General features: G+C 40.0%; 2 protein-coding genes across 2 annotated transcripts; both read left to right on the top strand.

Moving 5' to 3' along the window:
* Nucleotides 1-405: 405 nt before the first annotated feature.
* Nucleotides 406-7,743, top strand: LOC112555741 (serine protease inhibitor-like). The gene is made up of 8 exons (XM_025224238.1): nt 406-444; nt 886-978; nt 3,146-3,351; nt 3,843-3,997; nt 4,402-4,588; nt 5,156-5,401; nt 6,408-6,614; nt 7,418-7,743. Exons 2-8 carry the CDS (start codon nt 921-923, stop codon nt 7,592-7,594), a joined length of 1,236 nt encoding a protein of 411 aa, XP_025080023.1. The 5' UTR covers nt 406-444; nt 886-920; the 3' UTR covers nt 7,595-7,743.
* A 1,516-nt stretch (nt 7,744-9,259) lies between these two features.
* LOC112555529 (serpin B4-like) lies at nt 9,260-16,123 on the top strand. Its single transcript, XM_025223963.1, has 6 exons — nt 9,260-9,482; nt 12,029-12,179; nt 12,967-13,153; nt 13,552-13,797; nt 14,253-14,459; nt 15,389-16,123. The coding sequence occupies exons 1-6, from the start codon at nt 9,260-9,262 to the stop codon at nt 15,557-15,559; spliced, it is 1,185 nt and encodes a 394-aa protein (XP_025079748.1). The 3' UTR covers nt 15,560-16,123.
* Nucleotides 16,124-17,059: the final 936 nt, after the last annotated feature.

Below are 17,059 nucleotides of genomic sequence, written 5' to 3'. Positions count from 1 at the left end.
GAGTGTCCCATGTCAATGAACGTGACAAAGGTCTTTCATTTAACATTATTATCATCAGTACTTCCGTCAGATTAGAATTATTTACAACTGGAGTTAGTTCCGACAGAATAAAGTGTTCAAACACCAGACAACACTACTTCCACTTACTCAAAATATATAAAGGTGAAGCCAGCAAATGCTTAATGACCTTTCACCCCGCTTTATATCCAGCCACGGTCATCATCGTCCACCCTTAACCCTCCTAAAATATACTCCTCGTCATCTACTTTGCATACGTCATGACAAGTGTCGTGTGCAACATGCCTTAGCAACGCCTACTGCTGCACCACGTGCCCAGTCATCTACTCTGCGCGTGAGAAGGGACTGAAAATTAATGAAGCCTTCAAGGCCATCGGGTTGAGGAAGATGTGCTGAAAACCAGTGAGGTCAGCTGCACAGGGCATGGTACGTAGTATTGTCACGTGACGGTTATATTGTTTATCTGTCACTTGTGATAGAAAGAAGGAATGACGGAATGAATGCACATTCAGTTTTCTTTAAAATTGGTTTTTAAAAGAAGATCTTAACCTGACCTTTTTCATTTTTGACCTCTTAAAGAACTTTATTAAAAATGCATCTTGCAGTGACTTGTATTTCATTTAACTATGGTGCTGTCATTCCTTTTGGCGTTGACAATTGTGTGACATTTGTTTGTGTCAAATTTCTAAGCTGTAAAACCGTTTTCATATTGACGACGGGAGGGACGAGAGACTAGTTTCGCCACGTGTGCAATGTCTTGTGTAACTCTAATCATCCTGCACCACGAGGCGCATACTGGTACAGCGATCGCCAGATAAGGTCAGCATCCGACATATATTGCGAGGGTGTTACAGGCTCCATCAGACTGCTCCATCAGACTGCAGCTCTTCTCTCCAGCCATCATGGGTGTGGTCAGGGTGGTGGTAGCTGTGCTTCTGCTGGGTGTCCTGCTACACTCCGGTGCGTACACGGTGCTTCGTTTATCCTTCACATTATCTTTAATGTGCATTATTACTGTAATTTTTTGTAACCAGCAGAGAGTATACTTTGGTTTTTTTTCTGTATTTTCTTTTTCTATAATTTTTGTCGTGTCAATGTCACGTAAAGAGAAATGGGGTAGCTAACTGTCTCTAGAGTACGTCATGGGAGATCAGAGGCCAACTTTATCTTTTTGTATCTTCAATTTTTTTCGGTACTGAGGGTTAATCCTGAATCCGAATATTTTACTGACTTAAAGCCATTTATGTCATTGTCACTTTTACAGGGTGAGCATGAGAAATAGCCATCCTCTCCCTCATGTAACTTGTATGCACATACTGTTTAGCAGTCCCCTTACCCATCTATTTATCAAATTTCATATCCAAGTATTTCTCAGGGTACTACGTTTTCCTCCCTCATATACGAAGTCACCTCAAGATGGAAGCAATTTCCTACTAAATAAAGCCTATCGAAATATACCACACTGTCCCAACTGGAAAGAGATCCTCAGAACTGGGTCCTAAGGCGGGTCTGGTTGCTGCCCTATGCTCCACTGGGGGCGAATAGGAACAAAAAGAAGAATGTACACTACTCTCATCCATATCCCACAATTTTTGTTTGTATTTATATCGTTCAGTTCTAGACATTTCTGAAGTCTTTTACTTTCCTATAATCAAACAACAACTCTGTAATGAGAGCTGGTGAATGACCTCGGTATAACTGGAAACCTCCACTGTGCCTCGTGTTCGCAACCACTGTTTGCTGAGTGATATCTGAGAATAGAGAGAAACGTTTTATGACCTTCCACTCCTTGATTTAATCATACCTAATTAAAGCAGATAAATCCTAAGGTTATTGCCCCTTTTGTTACCCACTTTGTTCTGCCTTGTGCGTCAAGATTCAGTAATATTTGATACACTTGCTTAGGAATGCAGTCCATGGACATGTTTGTTACTCAGAGCCACAATTTGATAGTTCTCACATAACAGAGACAGATATAGGTGACCATGTTGCTGATTAACGGTTTGCCGTATCAAGAGCGCTTCTAACACGACACCACAGTATCAAAGGATAGGAATGGCTGAGACACAAGGTTTCTGTGTCACAAGTTTAATTAATGTATGGAGACAGATTGATGTGAGCTCTGGTCTTTTTGGCACGGTACTCAAATGGTTCAAGGCCCTACCTGACCGACTTTATTGTGTGGTAATAACTGAATTTGACATCCAACCCTCCTACCGAAAAGTACTGGGAGGTGGGGAAGTCCCACAAGACTCCGCTCTTTGAATTCTTTTTTGATTTATTTATTTAAACCTTAAACTTTATTTAAACCACCACACTTTGACCACGCTTAGATTTAGAAAATATTAATATTACTCAAAACTTATATAAACAATCCAGGGACAAGCTATAGATTAAAAAATCAAAAGTCAACCCATTTGGCAGTTACCAAAGGACCATTACTCTATCCTAAACTGTACTATAAAGGTTTGGAGAGTTCTCTCCCTTCACCTTACAGGCTTAGTGGCCGACTCTCCTTTACATTGTTTATGTTTTGTGTTCGTGCTTCGATTTGGATAAAAATGTTCGACATTCTTGTTTACATGTGCTTCTGCTGCGTTTTCTTACTCTTCTGGTGTGCAACAGGTCTATATATAATGTATATAATGTATATAATGCTATTTTGAACTGCGAGCTGTTTAGATCTGTTGCCAGGATTCCATTTCGCTCGCTTCACTCGCTTCGGCAGCGACATTGAGCTACATTGAGTAAACTGAAGTGATGATCACACTCCAGCAGTTTCATGTGATAGCATTTCTTCTTATTCTCAAGATAACTCAATATCGTCCCAGTATTCTCCTGATGTCACTGACATTATTCTCTGGAGTCGTTGCCCTTACATCTACAGTTATCTCCCTTTACTGCCGGAACTCGCATTCTACATCATTGTTGCTATTTTGTGATTTTAAACAAATACAGTACAACAAAAATAATTAAAATTAATTTTACGACACACAGCCTATTTATATCAGAGTCTCATTTAATCTATTTTTATCCGTACCCACGCTGACGCCTAGTCATTAGGATGTTTACTTAAAATTCGTATTTACATCAACCGAAATCCATCAATATTTCTTGCTGTTTCCAGACGGCCAGGGGACTTCCTCTCGTGATGGTAGACACAGGACCCGAGCAGCTTCCCTCTCTCAGTCTGTGACGTCATTCGGAGACTCGCTTTACCGCCAGCTGACATCCGGGAACTTGGACAACCTCATCTTCTCTCCTTTCAGTGTCTTCGTGGCTCTCGCCATGACTTTGTTAGGAGCTGACGGCGTAACAAAGCGAGAACTAATGGTACAAACAGCAAATAATAACCATATCTTTTATTTAATTTTTTATTTAAAGCAAAATTGTATATAATACGTACTTCTATTGAAGAAACAAACCTTATAGTTAGTACATCGACAGGCAAACGTTCTAACAACAATAACCAACTTTATTTATTGTTAGAACGTTATTGTTAGGCCGAACAATCCAAAAGTAAACTCCGTATTTATGTGTGCTTTTGGGGACCAAAAAAAATCATCATCATCATCATCATCATCATCATCATCATCATCAAGGTGCTAAACTTGTGACGCATGTGCGCACAACGTGGTTTTTGTTCTCGTCGATTAGTCTCAGACTAAAACTTTGTCAATCTACTATTTATATTTATTAATACCGTCTGTTTCTTACGTGAAGTTTAATGATTTTTTTCTATTTACTTGTGTCTGTCTTTGATTTATATATATGGGTTATGTTGCATGCATCATTTTTTCTGTCATATCGTCTGCTTATTTCAGACAGTTCTGTCCGTGGGGCCGCAGCAAGGTGTTCATCATACCCTGCACAATACCATTGCCTCCTTTCAGACTGGTCTTGACCCTGAGACCAACCTGACCTTACGTGTTGCCAACGCCGTGTACTACGACCAGTTCCGGATCACGGTGTTACCTGGGTAATATTTTATCATTTCATACAGCCTTCATTTTGAACATCTTCAATAGCAAAAGCATTACCTCGAGCAAATACATTTAGAGATATTGTCGAGAATAAAGTCATTTCTTAAAAAAACTGGTGTAAATTTTGATACAGATATAGTCAGTATAGGTAATGAATTGATTCTGAGATACTTTAGAAAATAGAAAGTGTTAACACAAACAGATCTGTAAGATTTGTTTATCTCCTAGGTTATTGCATAATAACAAGGAACTCTCCAACCTTTGTCATTGTGTTTTCTAGATTTTCACAGAACATTCAGATGCCTTTCGAGGAGCGGTAACTGAGTTTTCTGTCTGTACTCTTTGTATTGTAGTTTGTTAAATAACATTCAGAGGCTCAATACCTTTCTTTGTCTCCTAGATTCTCACAGAACATAGAGAGACTCTACGGGGGAGCACTTAAGCCTTTCGAGGAACAGAACCCCGAGGCCGCCATTAACTCTTGGGTGGCGGAAGTGACGGATGGCATGATCCAGAACTTCCTGAGACCTGGTTACATCGCCGCTTCCGGCAGCCTTCTCATGCTTCTCAATGCAGTCTTCTTCGAGGTTAGTGAAATTCGTCATCGAACACATCGCTTTCTCTCTTTTCTGATTGAACTCGATATAAAATTTCAATATTTATCAATACCAGGGAAAAATACCCGCAAGAAACTGTATAGACAGTGGTGAGAAAAACATTAAGAATGAAGACAGAGCAAACTAAAAGAGGCGAAAAATCAGTGAGAGAGTAATGAGAGAGATCACAAGCAAGAGAGGTTAGTAACAAAGAGGTCATGAGATGATACATAAGGAAACAAATTAAACTGTGATAAAAGAATCTTTATAGAGTTTAAATAAAGTAATGATAAGAAGGATGTGAGAGCAGAGAGGGAGAGAGGAACAATGAAACAAACACGTTGTGAATTAGAAGCGCGAAATTTCCGAACAATGAGGCGGCGAAGAAGGGTTAGTGTGTGAAGAAATATTCGGCGATATGTTGGTAGCCACATATAGACTACTATGTATCTCCTATCTACTTGATAACATGTGGTTAGTTATATTTTAATACAATGTTTTTTTTCTGGGTATTTACTACTGTTTTACACAGCTCACTTTTGTCTCAATAATATCTAGGGACTTTGGGCAAGCCAGTTTCCACCAGAATTTACGCATGACTCTGACTTTACCACGGCGACGGGAACTGTGGTGCAAGTTCCTAGGATGTATAATAGTGACGCTTATATCAGATTGAAGAACATCGAGGCTTTGAACGCACAGGTGGTTGAACTGCCTTACAAGGGAGACCGATTCAGTCTCTTTTTGGTCTTGCCCAACACCTGGGATGGTTTGATGAACCTAGAGAGACGCCTGAATGGTCAGGTAAAGCATTTTAGAACTGGTGAAATTATCAGCAGATAATCTACAATGTTTACACAAGAGAAATGTAAATTAAATTAAGATTGAATACTTCATCTTTTTTTACTCTCAGAGTGTTTGACACCTGTTGTCATGTTTGTCGCTAAGTATATTGCACGCAGTGTAGAGTGCTCGGCTAGAAACTAGAGGGACCGTTAGAATCTTATTCCAAGAAAAATTAGATAATGTCATCAGTTATTCCCCTGAACTTACAATCAATAGGTGAATTGTTAGTATTATATGGTTCATCATCATCATCATCATCATCATCATCATCATCATCATCATCACCATCACCACCATCACCAAAAATGGAAGTACAGAATGTCTAAACGTTGACTAGAAATACAACCAAAATAGGTGCAGGACTTAGCAACGACGTTCTCGAAAGGAGCCGTCGGCAGTAAAAGGAGTATACAACCTCATACACTAAGATTAAATAATATAGCTTAGCTACTCTCATTAATAAATGATGTCTTTCTTTTTAACGCGCATGTATTCAAATAAAGTTTTTTTGCTATCTCTATACATATATCATATATGTATATCTATACATATACATATATAAAGTAGCGTTAGTCTTGTTCTAGGTACAGGTTAAAAAAACTGATTTTAGTATTTTGTAGATAAACATGTCATCGTGTTTTCTTGATACACGCGTCTCCATGTTGTCAAGATAAAGTAACTGCGGAAGGACACAACAGTCAATTTCACTGGATTTGTTCGATTTTTATAAACATCGGAAACCGAAATAGTGCTAATAAGTGGTAATTAAGTGAGAAACGAATCATTCATTTCTCTTGTATTGCTCTCGTACTCTGCAATTGTAACTAAATATTTTTTTGAAACGTTTGACCGTCGCCACAGCCTTATCACAAGCCTGGAGTATCCCTTTAAAGTTGAACATGTCCTAGTGTTTCGTAGAACAAACTCCATTTGTGTTTCCAGACGAGCTTTTTTCTGATTCTAGATGATCACCAACATCATGAACGACATGCCGGGCACTGTTCGAGCAGAACTTTCTCTGCCAAAATTTCGTCTGAAGACTCGCGAGAAACTCAAGGAACATCTCCAGGCCATTGGCTTGCGGTCTGCCTTCTCCAATACAGCGAACTTCCGCCGACTGTCGAGCAGCCGCGTGAAGATCAACACGGTTATTCACGAGGCCGTCATAGAGGTAATAACTAATAATTGGGAAATGCCTTAGACATAGCTACGAGTCCCAGCTTCTACAACTTTGCTGGAGCCCCCTTTGCAGACTTTGTTCCGGTAACTAAGAAATATTGTTGCTTTGTATCCAGTTCCAATCACAATCTTGTTTGAGTGCTTTGACACATTGATTCCGATCATCACCACCATCATCCATCATTCCATTTCTACGGGTTCTGTTCCTCCCTCTGTCAAGCATGCCACTGTCACTCCGCTATTAAAGAAGTCCATCTTGGACCCTAACGGCTAAGGAGCTAACGACTAGTCTCCAATCTTCCTTTCTCATCCACGATCTTGTTGAAAGTCGTCCATCATCAGTTGCTACAACATTTCGACATGTACAGTCTCCTGGAACCATTTCAGTTGGCCTACCGTTAGCTCCACTCGACCGAGACTTTTGGTCCGTGTGGTGAATGACTTGCGAGCGGTCAAATATCAGTCTTGTTTGCTCAGCTCTGATTTTTAAAGTGTTTGAAGCGCAAGCGCAACCCATGTTACTTTATAAATAATTTGGGGGACTTATGGTGGATAATAGTATTCTCAAAAATATTCGTTTACTTACTATGATTTTTTTTAATATAATGAATTGTCCACTTGTGTATATACCTTTAATGATCTTGTATGCTCTCCCTTGAAACAGTCCGATGGGCTAATCAGTAAAAAGATTGTGATAATGATTCTGATTCATAAAGAAAACCATGTTGTTTAGTGAGTTTCCTCTAAAAGTGTCGAAGGTTGATGATGTAAAGACTGAATGTTTGTGCTGTGCAGGTGAATGAGTCTGGAAGCAGGGCTGCAGCTGTGACGGCCGCCGGTCCTGTCAATATAACGGGGCCATCCCACAGGGTCGTCGTGAACAAACCGTTTGTGTTCATTCTTCGTGATAAGATTTCAGGGCTCAACATTTTCATGGGCAGAGTAGCCGACCCTTCCCAGCAAAGTCCGTAACACATGATTAGGATCCACGTTTATTCGACCTTTCACAACATTATACTTCTTACTATTATTGGATCTGTAAGTATATCGCAGTGTTTTCAATCCATTATGTATCGGAGCTATATACAGTCGTAAACGTTAATAAAGGAAACTGTCCTGTCTACGATTATCCTGTGTTAAGTGTGTGTGTGTGTGTGTAAAAGAAAGATAAGGAGTTTTACGCCAAGGCAGCAGCTAAGGTCATGTAAACACGATCAACTGATTTCTTGGAGTTTATCTATCCTGACTTTCAAACAAACTCAATGATGAGTGAACAGGACAGTGAGAAAAATGATCGTGTCGAGATTAGCAATCAGTTAGCTAACAGTTGGTTACAAGCTATCGTTAGATACAAGAACAAGTCTTTACACGCTCGCACTTATTAATTAATCCTACGCATTCACACAAACGTGCTTTCACCTACTCCCTCACTAACACCAAACACATACTTGAACATGCACAAAACAGGTGCGTGCACTTAAAAGTCATTCATGGAAGGTAGACCATATTCACATCATATTCAGACAGCAAGACGCTTAATTCAGGATGTCTCATGTCCAAGAACGCGATAATGATCGCCTCCAGCGTCGACGGATGCACGCTAGCAACCGCTCACACACCCGACCATGAACAGGAGACTACCCGACAAAAAAAATAATAATGAGAGATGATAGTAAGGGAAATTAAATAAAAATAACCGTCAAACACCAGCATACACCACGGCACAGAATTGTCAGAGTTCTTGCCTATGAACACCACTGCACTGTCTCTCCGATGTGCACAGGGACCTTCTGTTGGTCCACAGTCCACACGACACAGACCACACGACACAGCACCCGGGGACGACACGAAGTAATGAAGGGAGGAAGAAACGTAGAATGGTTGAGACTCCGCACATGCAGGGGAGGAAAGGACAAAGAATTAGATTGAGATGATATTTAAGAAATGCAGCGATGGAAGATTAGAATTATTTAAAACTGAAGTTAGTTAAAACAAAATAATAAACTATGCCAAAACCAGACAACACTACTTCCACTTGTGCTCATGACTCACTACATAAAGAAGAAGCCAGCGGGTGCTTTAATGACCTCTCACCCTGCTTAATCTCAATCTACGGTCATCATTGTCCATTGAACCCTCCTAACGTTCCTCGTCATTTGATTTCCACACCTCATGACAAGTGCCGTGTGCAACAGGCCTTAGCCACGCCTACTGATGCTGCACGTGCCCAGTCATCTGCTCTGCGTGTGAGCAGGGACTGAAAATTAATGAGACCTTCAATTCCATCAGGTTGAGGAAGACGCATTGAAAACCAGTGAGGTCACCTGCATAGGGCATGGTATGTATATTGTCACGTGAAGGTTTAATTATTTTTATGTCGCCTGTGATAGAAAGAAGGGTGACTCAGTGCATTTACATCCAGTTTTCTTTAACATTAGCTCTAGAAGATCTTAACCTGACATTTTTCATTTGACTCATCAAAGAACTTTTATCAAAAATGCATCTTAAGGTGACTTGTATTTCATGTAAGTATAGTGCTGTCTTTTCTTTTATCGTTCACACTTGTGTGACATTTCTTTTTGTGAAGTGTTAAGCTGCCAAACCGTTGTCATGTTGACGAGGGGAGGAAGGGAGGGGATGAGAGACTGGTTTCGCCACGTGTGCAATGTCTTGTGTAACTCTAGTCATCCTGCACTACGAGGCGCATACTGGTACAGCGATCGTCAGATAAGGTCAGCATCCGACATATATTCCGAGGGTGTTACAGGCTCCATCAGACTGCAGCTCTTCTCTCCAGCCATCATGGGTGTGGTCAGGGTGGTGGTAGCTGTGCTTCTGCTGGGTGTCCTGCTACACTCCGGTGCGTACACGAGGCTTCGTTTATACTTCAAATCCTCTTTAATATGTATTATTACTTTAAAAATTGTCACAAGATAGTACTTAAACAAGATATTGCTTTTCGTTGTGTACAGTGACATATTTTAGATACTCTAGACAAAGATCAACATATCTGGGAGAACAGAAAAGATCACGAGCTTCATCGTCTGTAAAATTTAACCAGAAAGGACATTTACTTGTACTCTTCTTCATATCCTGTACAAAACGATTTTTGTGTGTATTTATATCGCTCAGTTCTAGACATCCCTAAAATCTTTTAGTTTTATCATCAAAATACAAGTCTGGCATGAGAGTGGTCAATGACCTCGGTATAACTGGAAACCTCCACTGTGCCTCATATTCGCAGCACGTGTTTGGTGAGTGATATCTGAGAATAGAGTGAAACATTTTATGACCATGTACTACTTGATTTAATCATACCTAATTAAAGAATATAAGTCCTAATATTATTGCCCCTTTTGTTACCCAGTTTGTTCTGCCTTGTGAATCAAGATTTAGTAATATTTGATACACTTGTCTACGGATGCAGTCCATGGTCATGTTTGTTACTCAGAGCCATAATTTGATAGTTCTCACATAACAGAGACAGATATAGGTGACCATGTTGCTGATTAACGGTTTGCATTATCAAGAGCGACTCTAACACGACACCACAGTATCAAAGGATAGGAATGGCTGAAACACAAGATTTTTGTGTCACAACTTTAATTAATGTATGGAGACAGATTGATGTGAGCTCTGGTCTTTTTAGCATGGTACTAAAATAGTTGTAGACCCTACCTGACCCTAGTCTGTGATCACAGCTATTTCACATCCATCCCTCCTACCCAAAAGTACTGGGAATCAGAGGGGGGATACGTCCCACAAGACTCCGCTCTCTAAATTCTTTTTTCGTGATTCAAACCGCCACAGTTTGACCCCACTCAGATTTAGAAAATATTGATATCGCACAAAGTACTCATCCAAAGAATTCAGGGACAAACATTTTAGACTAAAAAATCAACAGTCAAACCATTTGGCAGAAACCAAAGGACCATTACTCTTTCCTAAAATGTATTATAAAGGATGGGAGAGTTCTGTCCCTTCGCCTAACAGGTTGAGGGGATCGGCTCTCCTTTACATTGTTTATGTTTTGTGTTCGTCCTTCGATTTGGATAAAAACGCTGGACCTTTTCATTTACACGAACTTTCGCTGCGTTTTCTTACTCTTCTGGTTTGCAACAGGTCTGTACATAATGCATATTATGCTTCTTTGAACTGTGAGCTGTTTGGATCTATTGTCTGGAGTCCATTCCGCTCGCTTCACTCGCTTCGCCAGCGACCTTGAGCTACATCGAGTAAACTGAAGTGATGATCACACGCTACAGTTTCATGTGATAACATTCCTTCACATTCTCAAGATAACTCAATATCATTCCAGTATTCTCCTGAATGTCACTGATCTACTGACCTTATTCTCTGGAGTCGTTGCCCTTACATCTAGAGTGATCTCCCCTTACTGTCGGAACGCAGCGAGTCCTTGCGTTGTTCTTCCTTCTACATCTTTGTCATTATTTTGTGATTTTATTTTACATTTTTGTTATTATTTTGTGATTTTGTTCTAAGTTTTTTTTTACTTTTTCTTAACATGTTAACATGCTATACATCTTTGTTTCTACCTTGTGATTAAATTTACTGCAATAAGTTCATCTTTGGCTGAGATATTGCGTTTTAAAATTCTCAATTAATATTATTAACAACCTTTCCCATAATGCTCATCCTTTTTTACACCCTTACTTTCACAATATCTTGTTACTTTCAGCTCTTCTGAGCAGTTATCTTTTTCACTACAGTATACATTTGTACACTTCATGCCACATACTTTAAGCAAATACAGCACAACAAAAAGTATTAAAATTAATTTTACTGCACATGTGCTATTGTTGTCGTATAAGTCTCATACAATATACTTTTATCCTTACCCACGCTAACGCATAGTCATTAGAATGTTTACTTAAAAGTCACATTACCATCAACCGAAGGCATTAAATATTTCATACTGTTTGCAGACGGCCAGGTGACTTCCTCTCGTAGACACAGGACTCGAGCATCTTCACTCTCTCAGTCTGTGACGTCATTCGGAGACTCACTTTACCGCCAGCTGACATCCGGGAACTTGGACAACCTCATCTTCTCTCCTTTCAGTGTCTTCGTGGCCCTCACCATGACTTTGTTAGGAGCCGCCGGCACCACAAAGCGAGAACTAATGGTACCAACAGCAAATCCGTAATCCTTTCAAATCTCACTGAATGCTGAGTGACAAATAGTGTTCTGATTAAATAAACAAACTTTTGATCTCGCGAATTGGATTATATTTACTTTGTTAGACGTCTGCTCTACTTACATCCGTGCTTACTATTGATGACTTTTACTATCGCCTACTTATATCTGCCTATACAAATCTTCTGCTAGTGTCTGTTGGTAAAGCTGTTTGCATATCTTGTCCGTCATGTCGTCTGCTTATTTTAGTCAGTGCTCTCCGTGGGGATTCAGCAAGGTGTTCATCAGCCCTCCACAATGCCATTGCCTCGCTTCCGACTTCCGACCCTGACACCAACCTGACCTTACGTGTTGCCAACGCCGCGTACTACAACCAGTCCGAGATCACGGTGTTACCTGGGTAAAAACTTCGTGCTGTTTATTATTTGAGTGGGGCACCCTATAGGACAAAATTAGTTAACTTTATCCCTTGTCACTCCTCGAGGAGGATAGGGCCACAACAACACCTCGCCAGCGGACCCGATATAGGGCAGCCTCCCCTCTTCAGTTTGGTCCATCTGGTTCCGATGTCTTTGCATCGCTCTCTATTGTTCTTTTCCAAGTCTGCTTTAGTCTCTCAACTACCTCTTCTTCTGAGGTTTCCATTCAAGTTGCTGACTTGTATCCCTGTACGTGTATAAATATATAAAAGAAGGGAATAGTGACAAAGTAAAACAAAAAATCAAAATTAAAAGTTAGACAGTGTAAAAGGTTTTACAAAATAATAAATAAAAGAAATATTTTTAAAGATGCATCTTTCTCTGAAATGTACTATAAAAAAATAACTTTTTTCTTTACAAACATTTCCGTTGTGTAATCTAGATGAGGTAGGCGATAAATTTCCTGATAATTATGTTTCTATATGCTCGCCCTTTGTTCACTGCTTTTTGGACGTTTCTGCTTCCTGTATATGGTTTGAATCATCCAAATAAATTTAAATTTTCCATCACTTGCCCATATGAGATTGGTCTTGGATGATGATTGATGATTGAATATTGATGATTGATGATTGATAATTGATGATGATGTGCTCAAGGTTAACTACTTTTATTATCTAGGTGTTTGCAGAATGTTCAGCGACTTTCCATCTTCTCTCATTGTTTCTCAGGAAACATTCAGAGGTTCTGTTATATTTGTGTGTCTCCTAGATTCTCACAGAACATCCAGAGGTTCTACGGGGGAGCACTTAAGCCTTTCGAACAGACAAACCCCGAGGCCGCCATTAACTCTTGGGTGGAGGAAGTGACGGATGGAATGATCCAGAACTTCCTGCCACCTGGTCACTTCACCAACTCCGAAACCGTCATCATGCTTCTCAATGCTGTCTTTTTCGAGGTTAGTGGGATTTATCAGAGGTGGTAAGATCCAGGTAATAAGAACATTAAGAAAGTGGAGACAGAGCGAGCAAAGCTGTGAGAAAGCATTGAGAGAGTGGTGATGGAAAGTGTTAGACATAGCAAACAGTGGATGTATTAGTGGTCACGATATAAATGGTAACGAAATAATTTTGATTGTGATAAACAAGCAGTCAAAGGGCTACGATAGCGTGAGGATAGTTTAACAGGGATGAAACAAGTAGTGGGAAAAAGATGAGACAGCAAGACAGACCTATAAACAATGAGGCTACGTTGAGTAGGCTGTGATGATTCTCTGTCTTATTAGATAATGCTTTGATTATGAAATTCTGTTAGATTATTATTTTCTAATGCATCTTATTTTTGTCTCAATGAAAGGGGTTCTGGGAAAACCAGTTCTCCGTGAGTCTCACAAGTGAATCTAACTTTACCACGGCGACAGGAACTGTGGTGCGAGTTCCCATGATGTATCGGTCGCACGCTTCTATCAGTTTTAAAAACATCGAGGCTTTGAACGCACAGGTGATTGAGCTGCCTTACAAGGGAGACAGATTCAGCCTCTTTGTGATCATGCCCAACACGTGGGATGGTTTGATAAACCTGGAGAGACGATTGGATGGTCAGGTAAAAGTATTTTAGAACGTGAAATTATAAAACATGAACAGTGAGGGGGGGGATGTTGTTTTACGCCGAACGAGCAACTAATATTATATTACAACAAGCCAACCAGCCCTGTAAATAGATTCCCATATACAGAAAAAGAACAGCGTGCCCGAGACGAGAGCTGAACCAAGAACCCCAAACCTCACTCTATTGGTGAAAGGCGCTAACCGTTGCCACCGGACGGACTGTAAGGGGAGGGAAATTCCGGACAGCTGTGACAACGAATGAAGAAAATACTTACTATAGTTATAAATTTAAAAAACATCTGTCCAAACTTTTTTAATGAACACTAGTCTCGTTGTCAAGATAAACTTGAGTTTGTTTTTCTGAATGAGTTTGTCTCTATTTTTCCAAAACACACTTTGAGTTTTCTAAGTAGGTCCTCTCTGTCATAAACTTGTGTTTTTCATTTCTAGATGCTCAGCAGTATCCTGAATGACATGCCCCCAGCAGTTAGTGCCAATCTCTTTCTGCCAAAATTTCGCCTGAGTACCGGCAAGGAGCTCAATGACCATCTGAAGACCATGGGTCTGCGGACGGCGTTCTCGCGGAGAGCGGACTTCCGGCGAATGTCGGATACTCGCGTTCGCATCGAAAAAGTTCTTCACAAAGCTATCATAGAGGTAATCACCAGTAAAATCGGAATTGTCGTAGAGATAATCACCTTTGAAGTGCAAAGGTCTTGGAAGTTATTACAAGCTTACTTCAAGTCATCAGCGAAGAATTGCAGTGATCATGTAGGTAATCACCCATAAAGTTTTAAGAGATACACCAAAGTGATCTTCAAGATATAAGAAGAAAAAAACACCGAATATGTATGTACATCACTCAGCGCAGGGTGCAGTGTACACAGTATAGTGGGAAGTGTACATTAAGTTCACGAGAAGAGATTGATCACGAATAGACACAAAGTACCCACATATCCCAAAAGTATGTTAATGACTCCCATATAAACAAAATTATCTATATTTATAGACCTGGTGTGAGAAAAAAACCATTTAAAAAAAAAACAGGAATAGACATAAAAACGTGTTTTATCTACGGAAAGTCGTTTTCAAAATATTATCAACGGAGGAGCCCATGTCTCTAATGTTATAAATGATGTCTAATTTCCACAGATGTAGGTATACAGAAGTGGTAATTATTAATATGTTTGTTTAGTAAGAAATGGTTTGATACAGTGTCTCATAAGAATACAGATATATAGTAACTTTTAGCGCATGTGTCGTGCTATTTATTTTTTTAGCTTTGTTAGTATTATGTAAGACCAGGATCAATAATTCTGATCCGCCATCACCACGCTTATCAGTATTTCAAAATTCCTCAGGTGAGTTAAGATGGCGCGAGGGTTTGTTGGTGGAGGTGTGGGCTTGTAAAGATGGAGATAACCAGCGATAATATTTTTGTGGATTTAGAAATGTATTGCCATGTACTATCTGTACCCTAGAGATTTTCCAGGTAATGACAACCACAGTCAAAGTATAAGGACTAGTAAATAGAGCCCCACAAGAAAGTCAAGGGTCGTAAGGACTGAATGCTCGTTACTGTGCAGGTGACTGAGACTGGCAGCAGGGCGGCAGCTGTGACATCAGTCGAACTCGTCCCCCTTTCACGTCCTCGGAACACTGTCCAGGTGAACAAGCCGTTCGTGTTCATCCTGCGCGATAAGACTTCAGGGCTCAACTTCTTCATGGGCAGAGTTACCGACCCTTCACAGGAGTAACGTCCCTTAGACATCATCGTGAATCCTCGGTTATCTCGACCTTTCGTGAAATAATCTTCAATATTACCTTCTGTAGCTTTATTGATATTATATATATATAATGTAACACTATGTCGCAATACTTTTAACATATCATGTATCAATACATCTTATATCAGTAAGTAATCAAAACAAAAATTTAAATAACTATTTTTCTAGAAATAATTTTGATTATGGCTGCTCACAACTAAAAAATGAACAAAAAAGACCTACTTATTAAGACACCGTCAATGAAAACATCCACTGACAAACACTCACAGATGGGACACACACACAGTACATGCGTGCACGCAGCAAGCTCACGGTCGGGACAAAGCAGCGCGAAGTTGTCTATTTACAAAACAATGGTTTCTAAGTTAGAATTTAATTGTGGTCAAAGAACATGAGTGATAAATACTGACGGACACTTTTCTGATTTAATGATTTGGCTTGATAGTTTTAATATATTCAGCACTTAACGCACTACCTTTCGCAAACTTGTACTTGATGACCTTACACAGAGAATAAATTACTCTGTCTGATCAACGATTTGTTTATAGTAGATGTATGTGTGTGGTGGGTTGTGTGTCCGTGTGAGGAAAAGATAAGGAGTTTTATGCCAAGCCAGCAGCTAAGGCCATGTAAACATATGCTACATGCACAGAATGAACAGTGTGCCTTAAAGGGGATCTGAACCCAGGGCAACCAATCCTCACTATATTGACGACAATCACAACTCCTTTCCTCGTTACTGCTCATGAAAAAAAGGAGCTCACACCTGTATGAGTGTAATTATGCGGAGGCCTACAAGAGATTTGGATGCAATTAAGTCTACCTGAAATGGAGAATGTTGTTCTCACTTCTTTCCCCACGAGGAATTCCACTCACTGGTCGTGTTTTTCATTTGTCGCCGCTGAACAACAGCTTGTGGTTGTCATGAGATACCTAGCAACAGGGATATAGTGGTGTAGTAGAAAGCCTGTATGACCACCTGACCTTCATGTACTAGCTAGGTAGTGATAGGTTGTAAAATGGTTTGATGGAGAGTGCGGTATGCTTGACCAATCGTAAGTTCGAGGATTACATCTCGACAACCAAAAAAAATAAGTTTGATGTCGCACGTTGGACTGATTTAGCGGAGTTTATCTATCCTGACTTCGGAACAAACTCGAAGATGAGTGAACAGGACAGTGAGAAAAGTGATCGTGTCCAAGAATAAGACAAAGGTATTTCTTTTATTATTATTATCATCATCACTTCAGTCAAATTAGAATTATTTACTACTTGAGTTGGTTCCGACAGAATAAAGTCCGCCAACACCAGACAACACTACTTCCACTTGAGCTCATGAATGAAAACATGAAGATGAACCCAATGTTTAATGACCTCTCACCTCTCTTAGTCGTCATTTACCTTCATCGTTGTCCACCCTGTACCCTCCTAACGTATCCTCGTCATCTGCTTACCACACATCATGACAAG

The sequence above is a fragment of the Pomacea canaliculata genome, linkage group LG14, assembly GCF_003073045.1.
Source record: "Pomacea canaliculata isolate SZHN2017 linkage group LG14, ASM307304v1, whole genome shotgun sequence".
Lineage (NCBI taxonomy): Eukaryota > Metazoa > Mollusca > Gastropoda > Architaenioglossa > Ampullariidae > Pomacea > Pomacea canaliculata.
The sequence above is the reverse complement of the archived record's forward strand: the minus strand, read 5'-3'. Positions and strand labels throughout refer to the sequence as shown.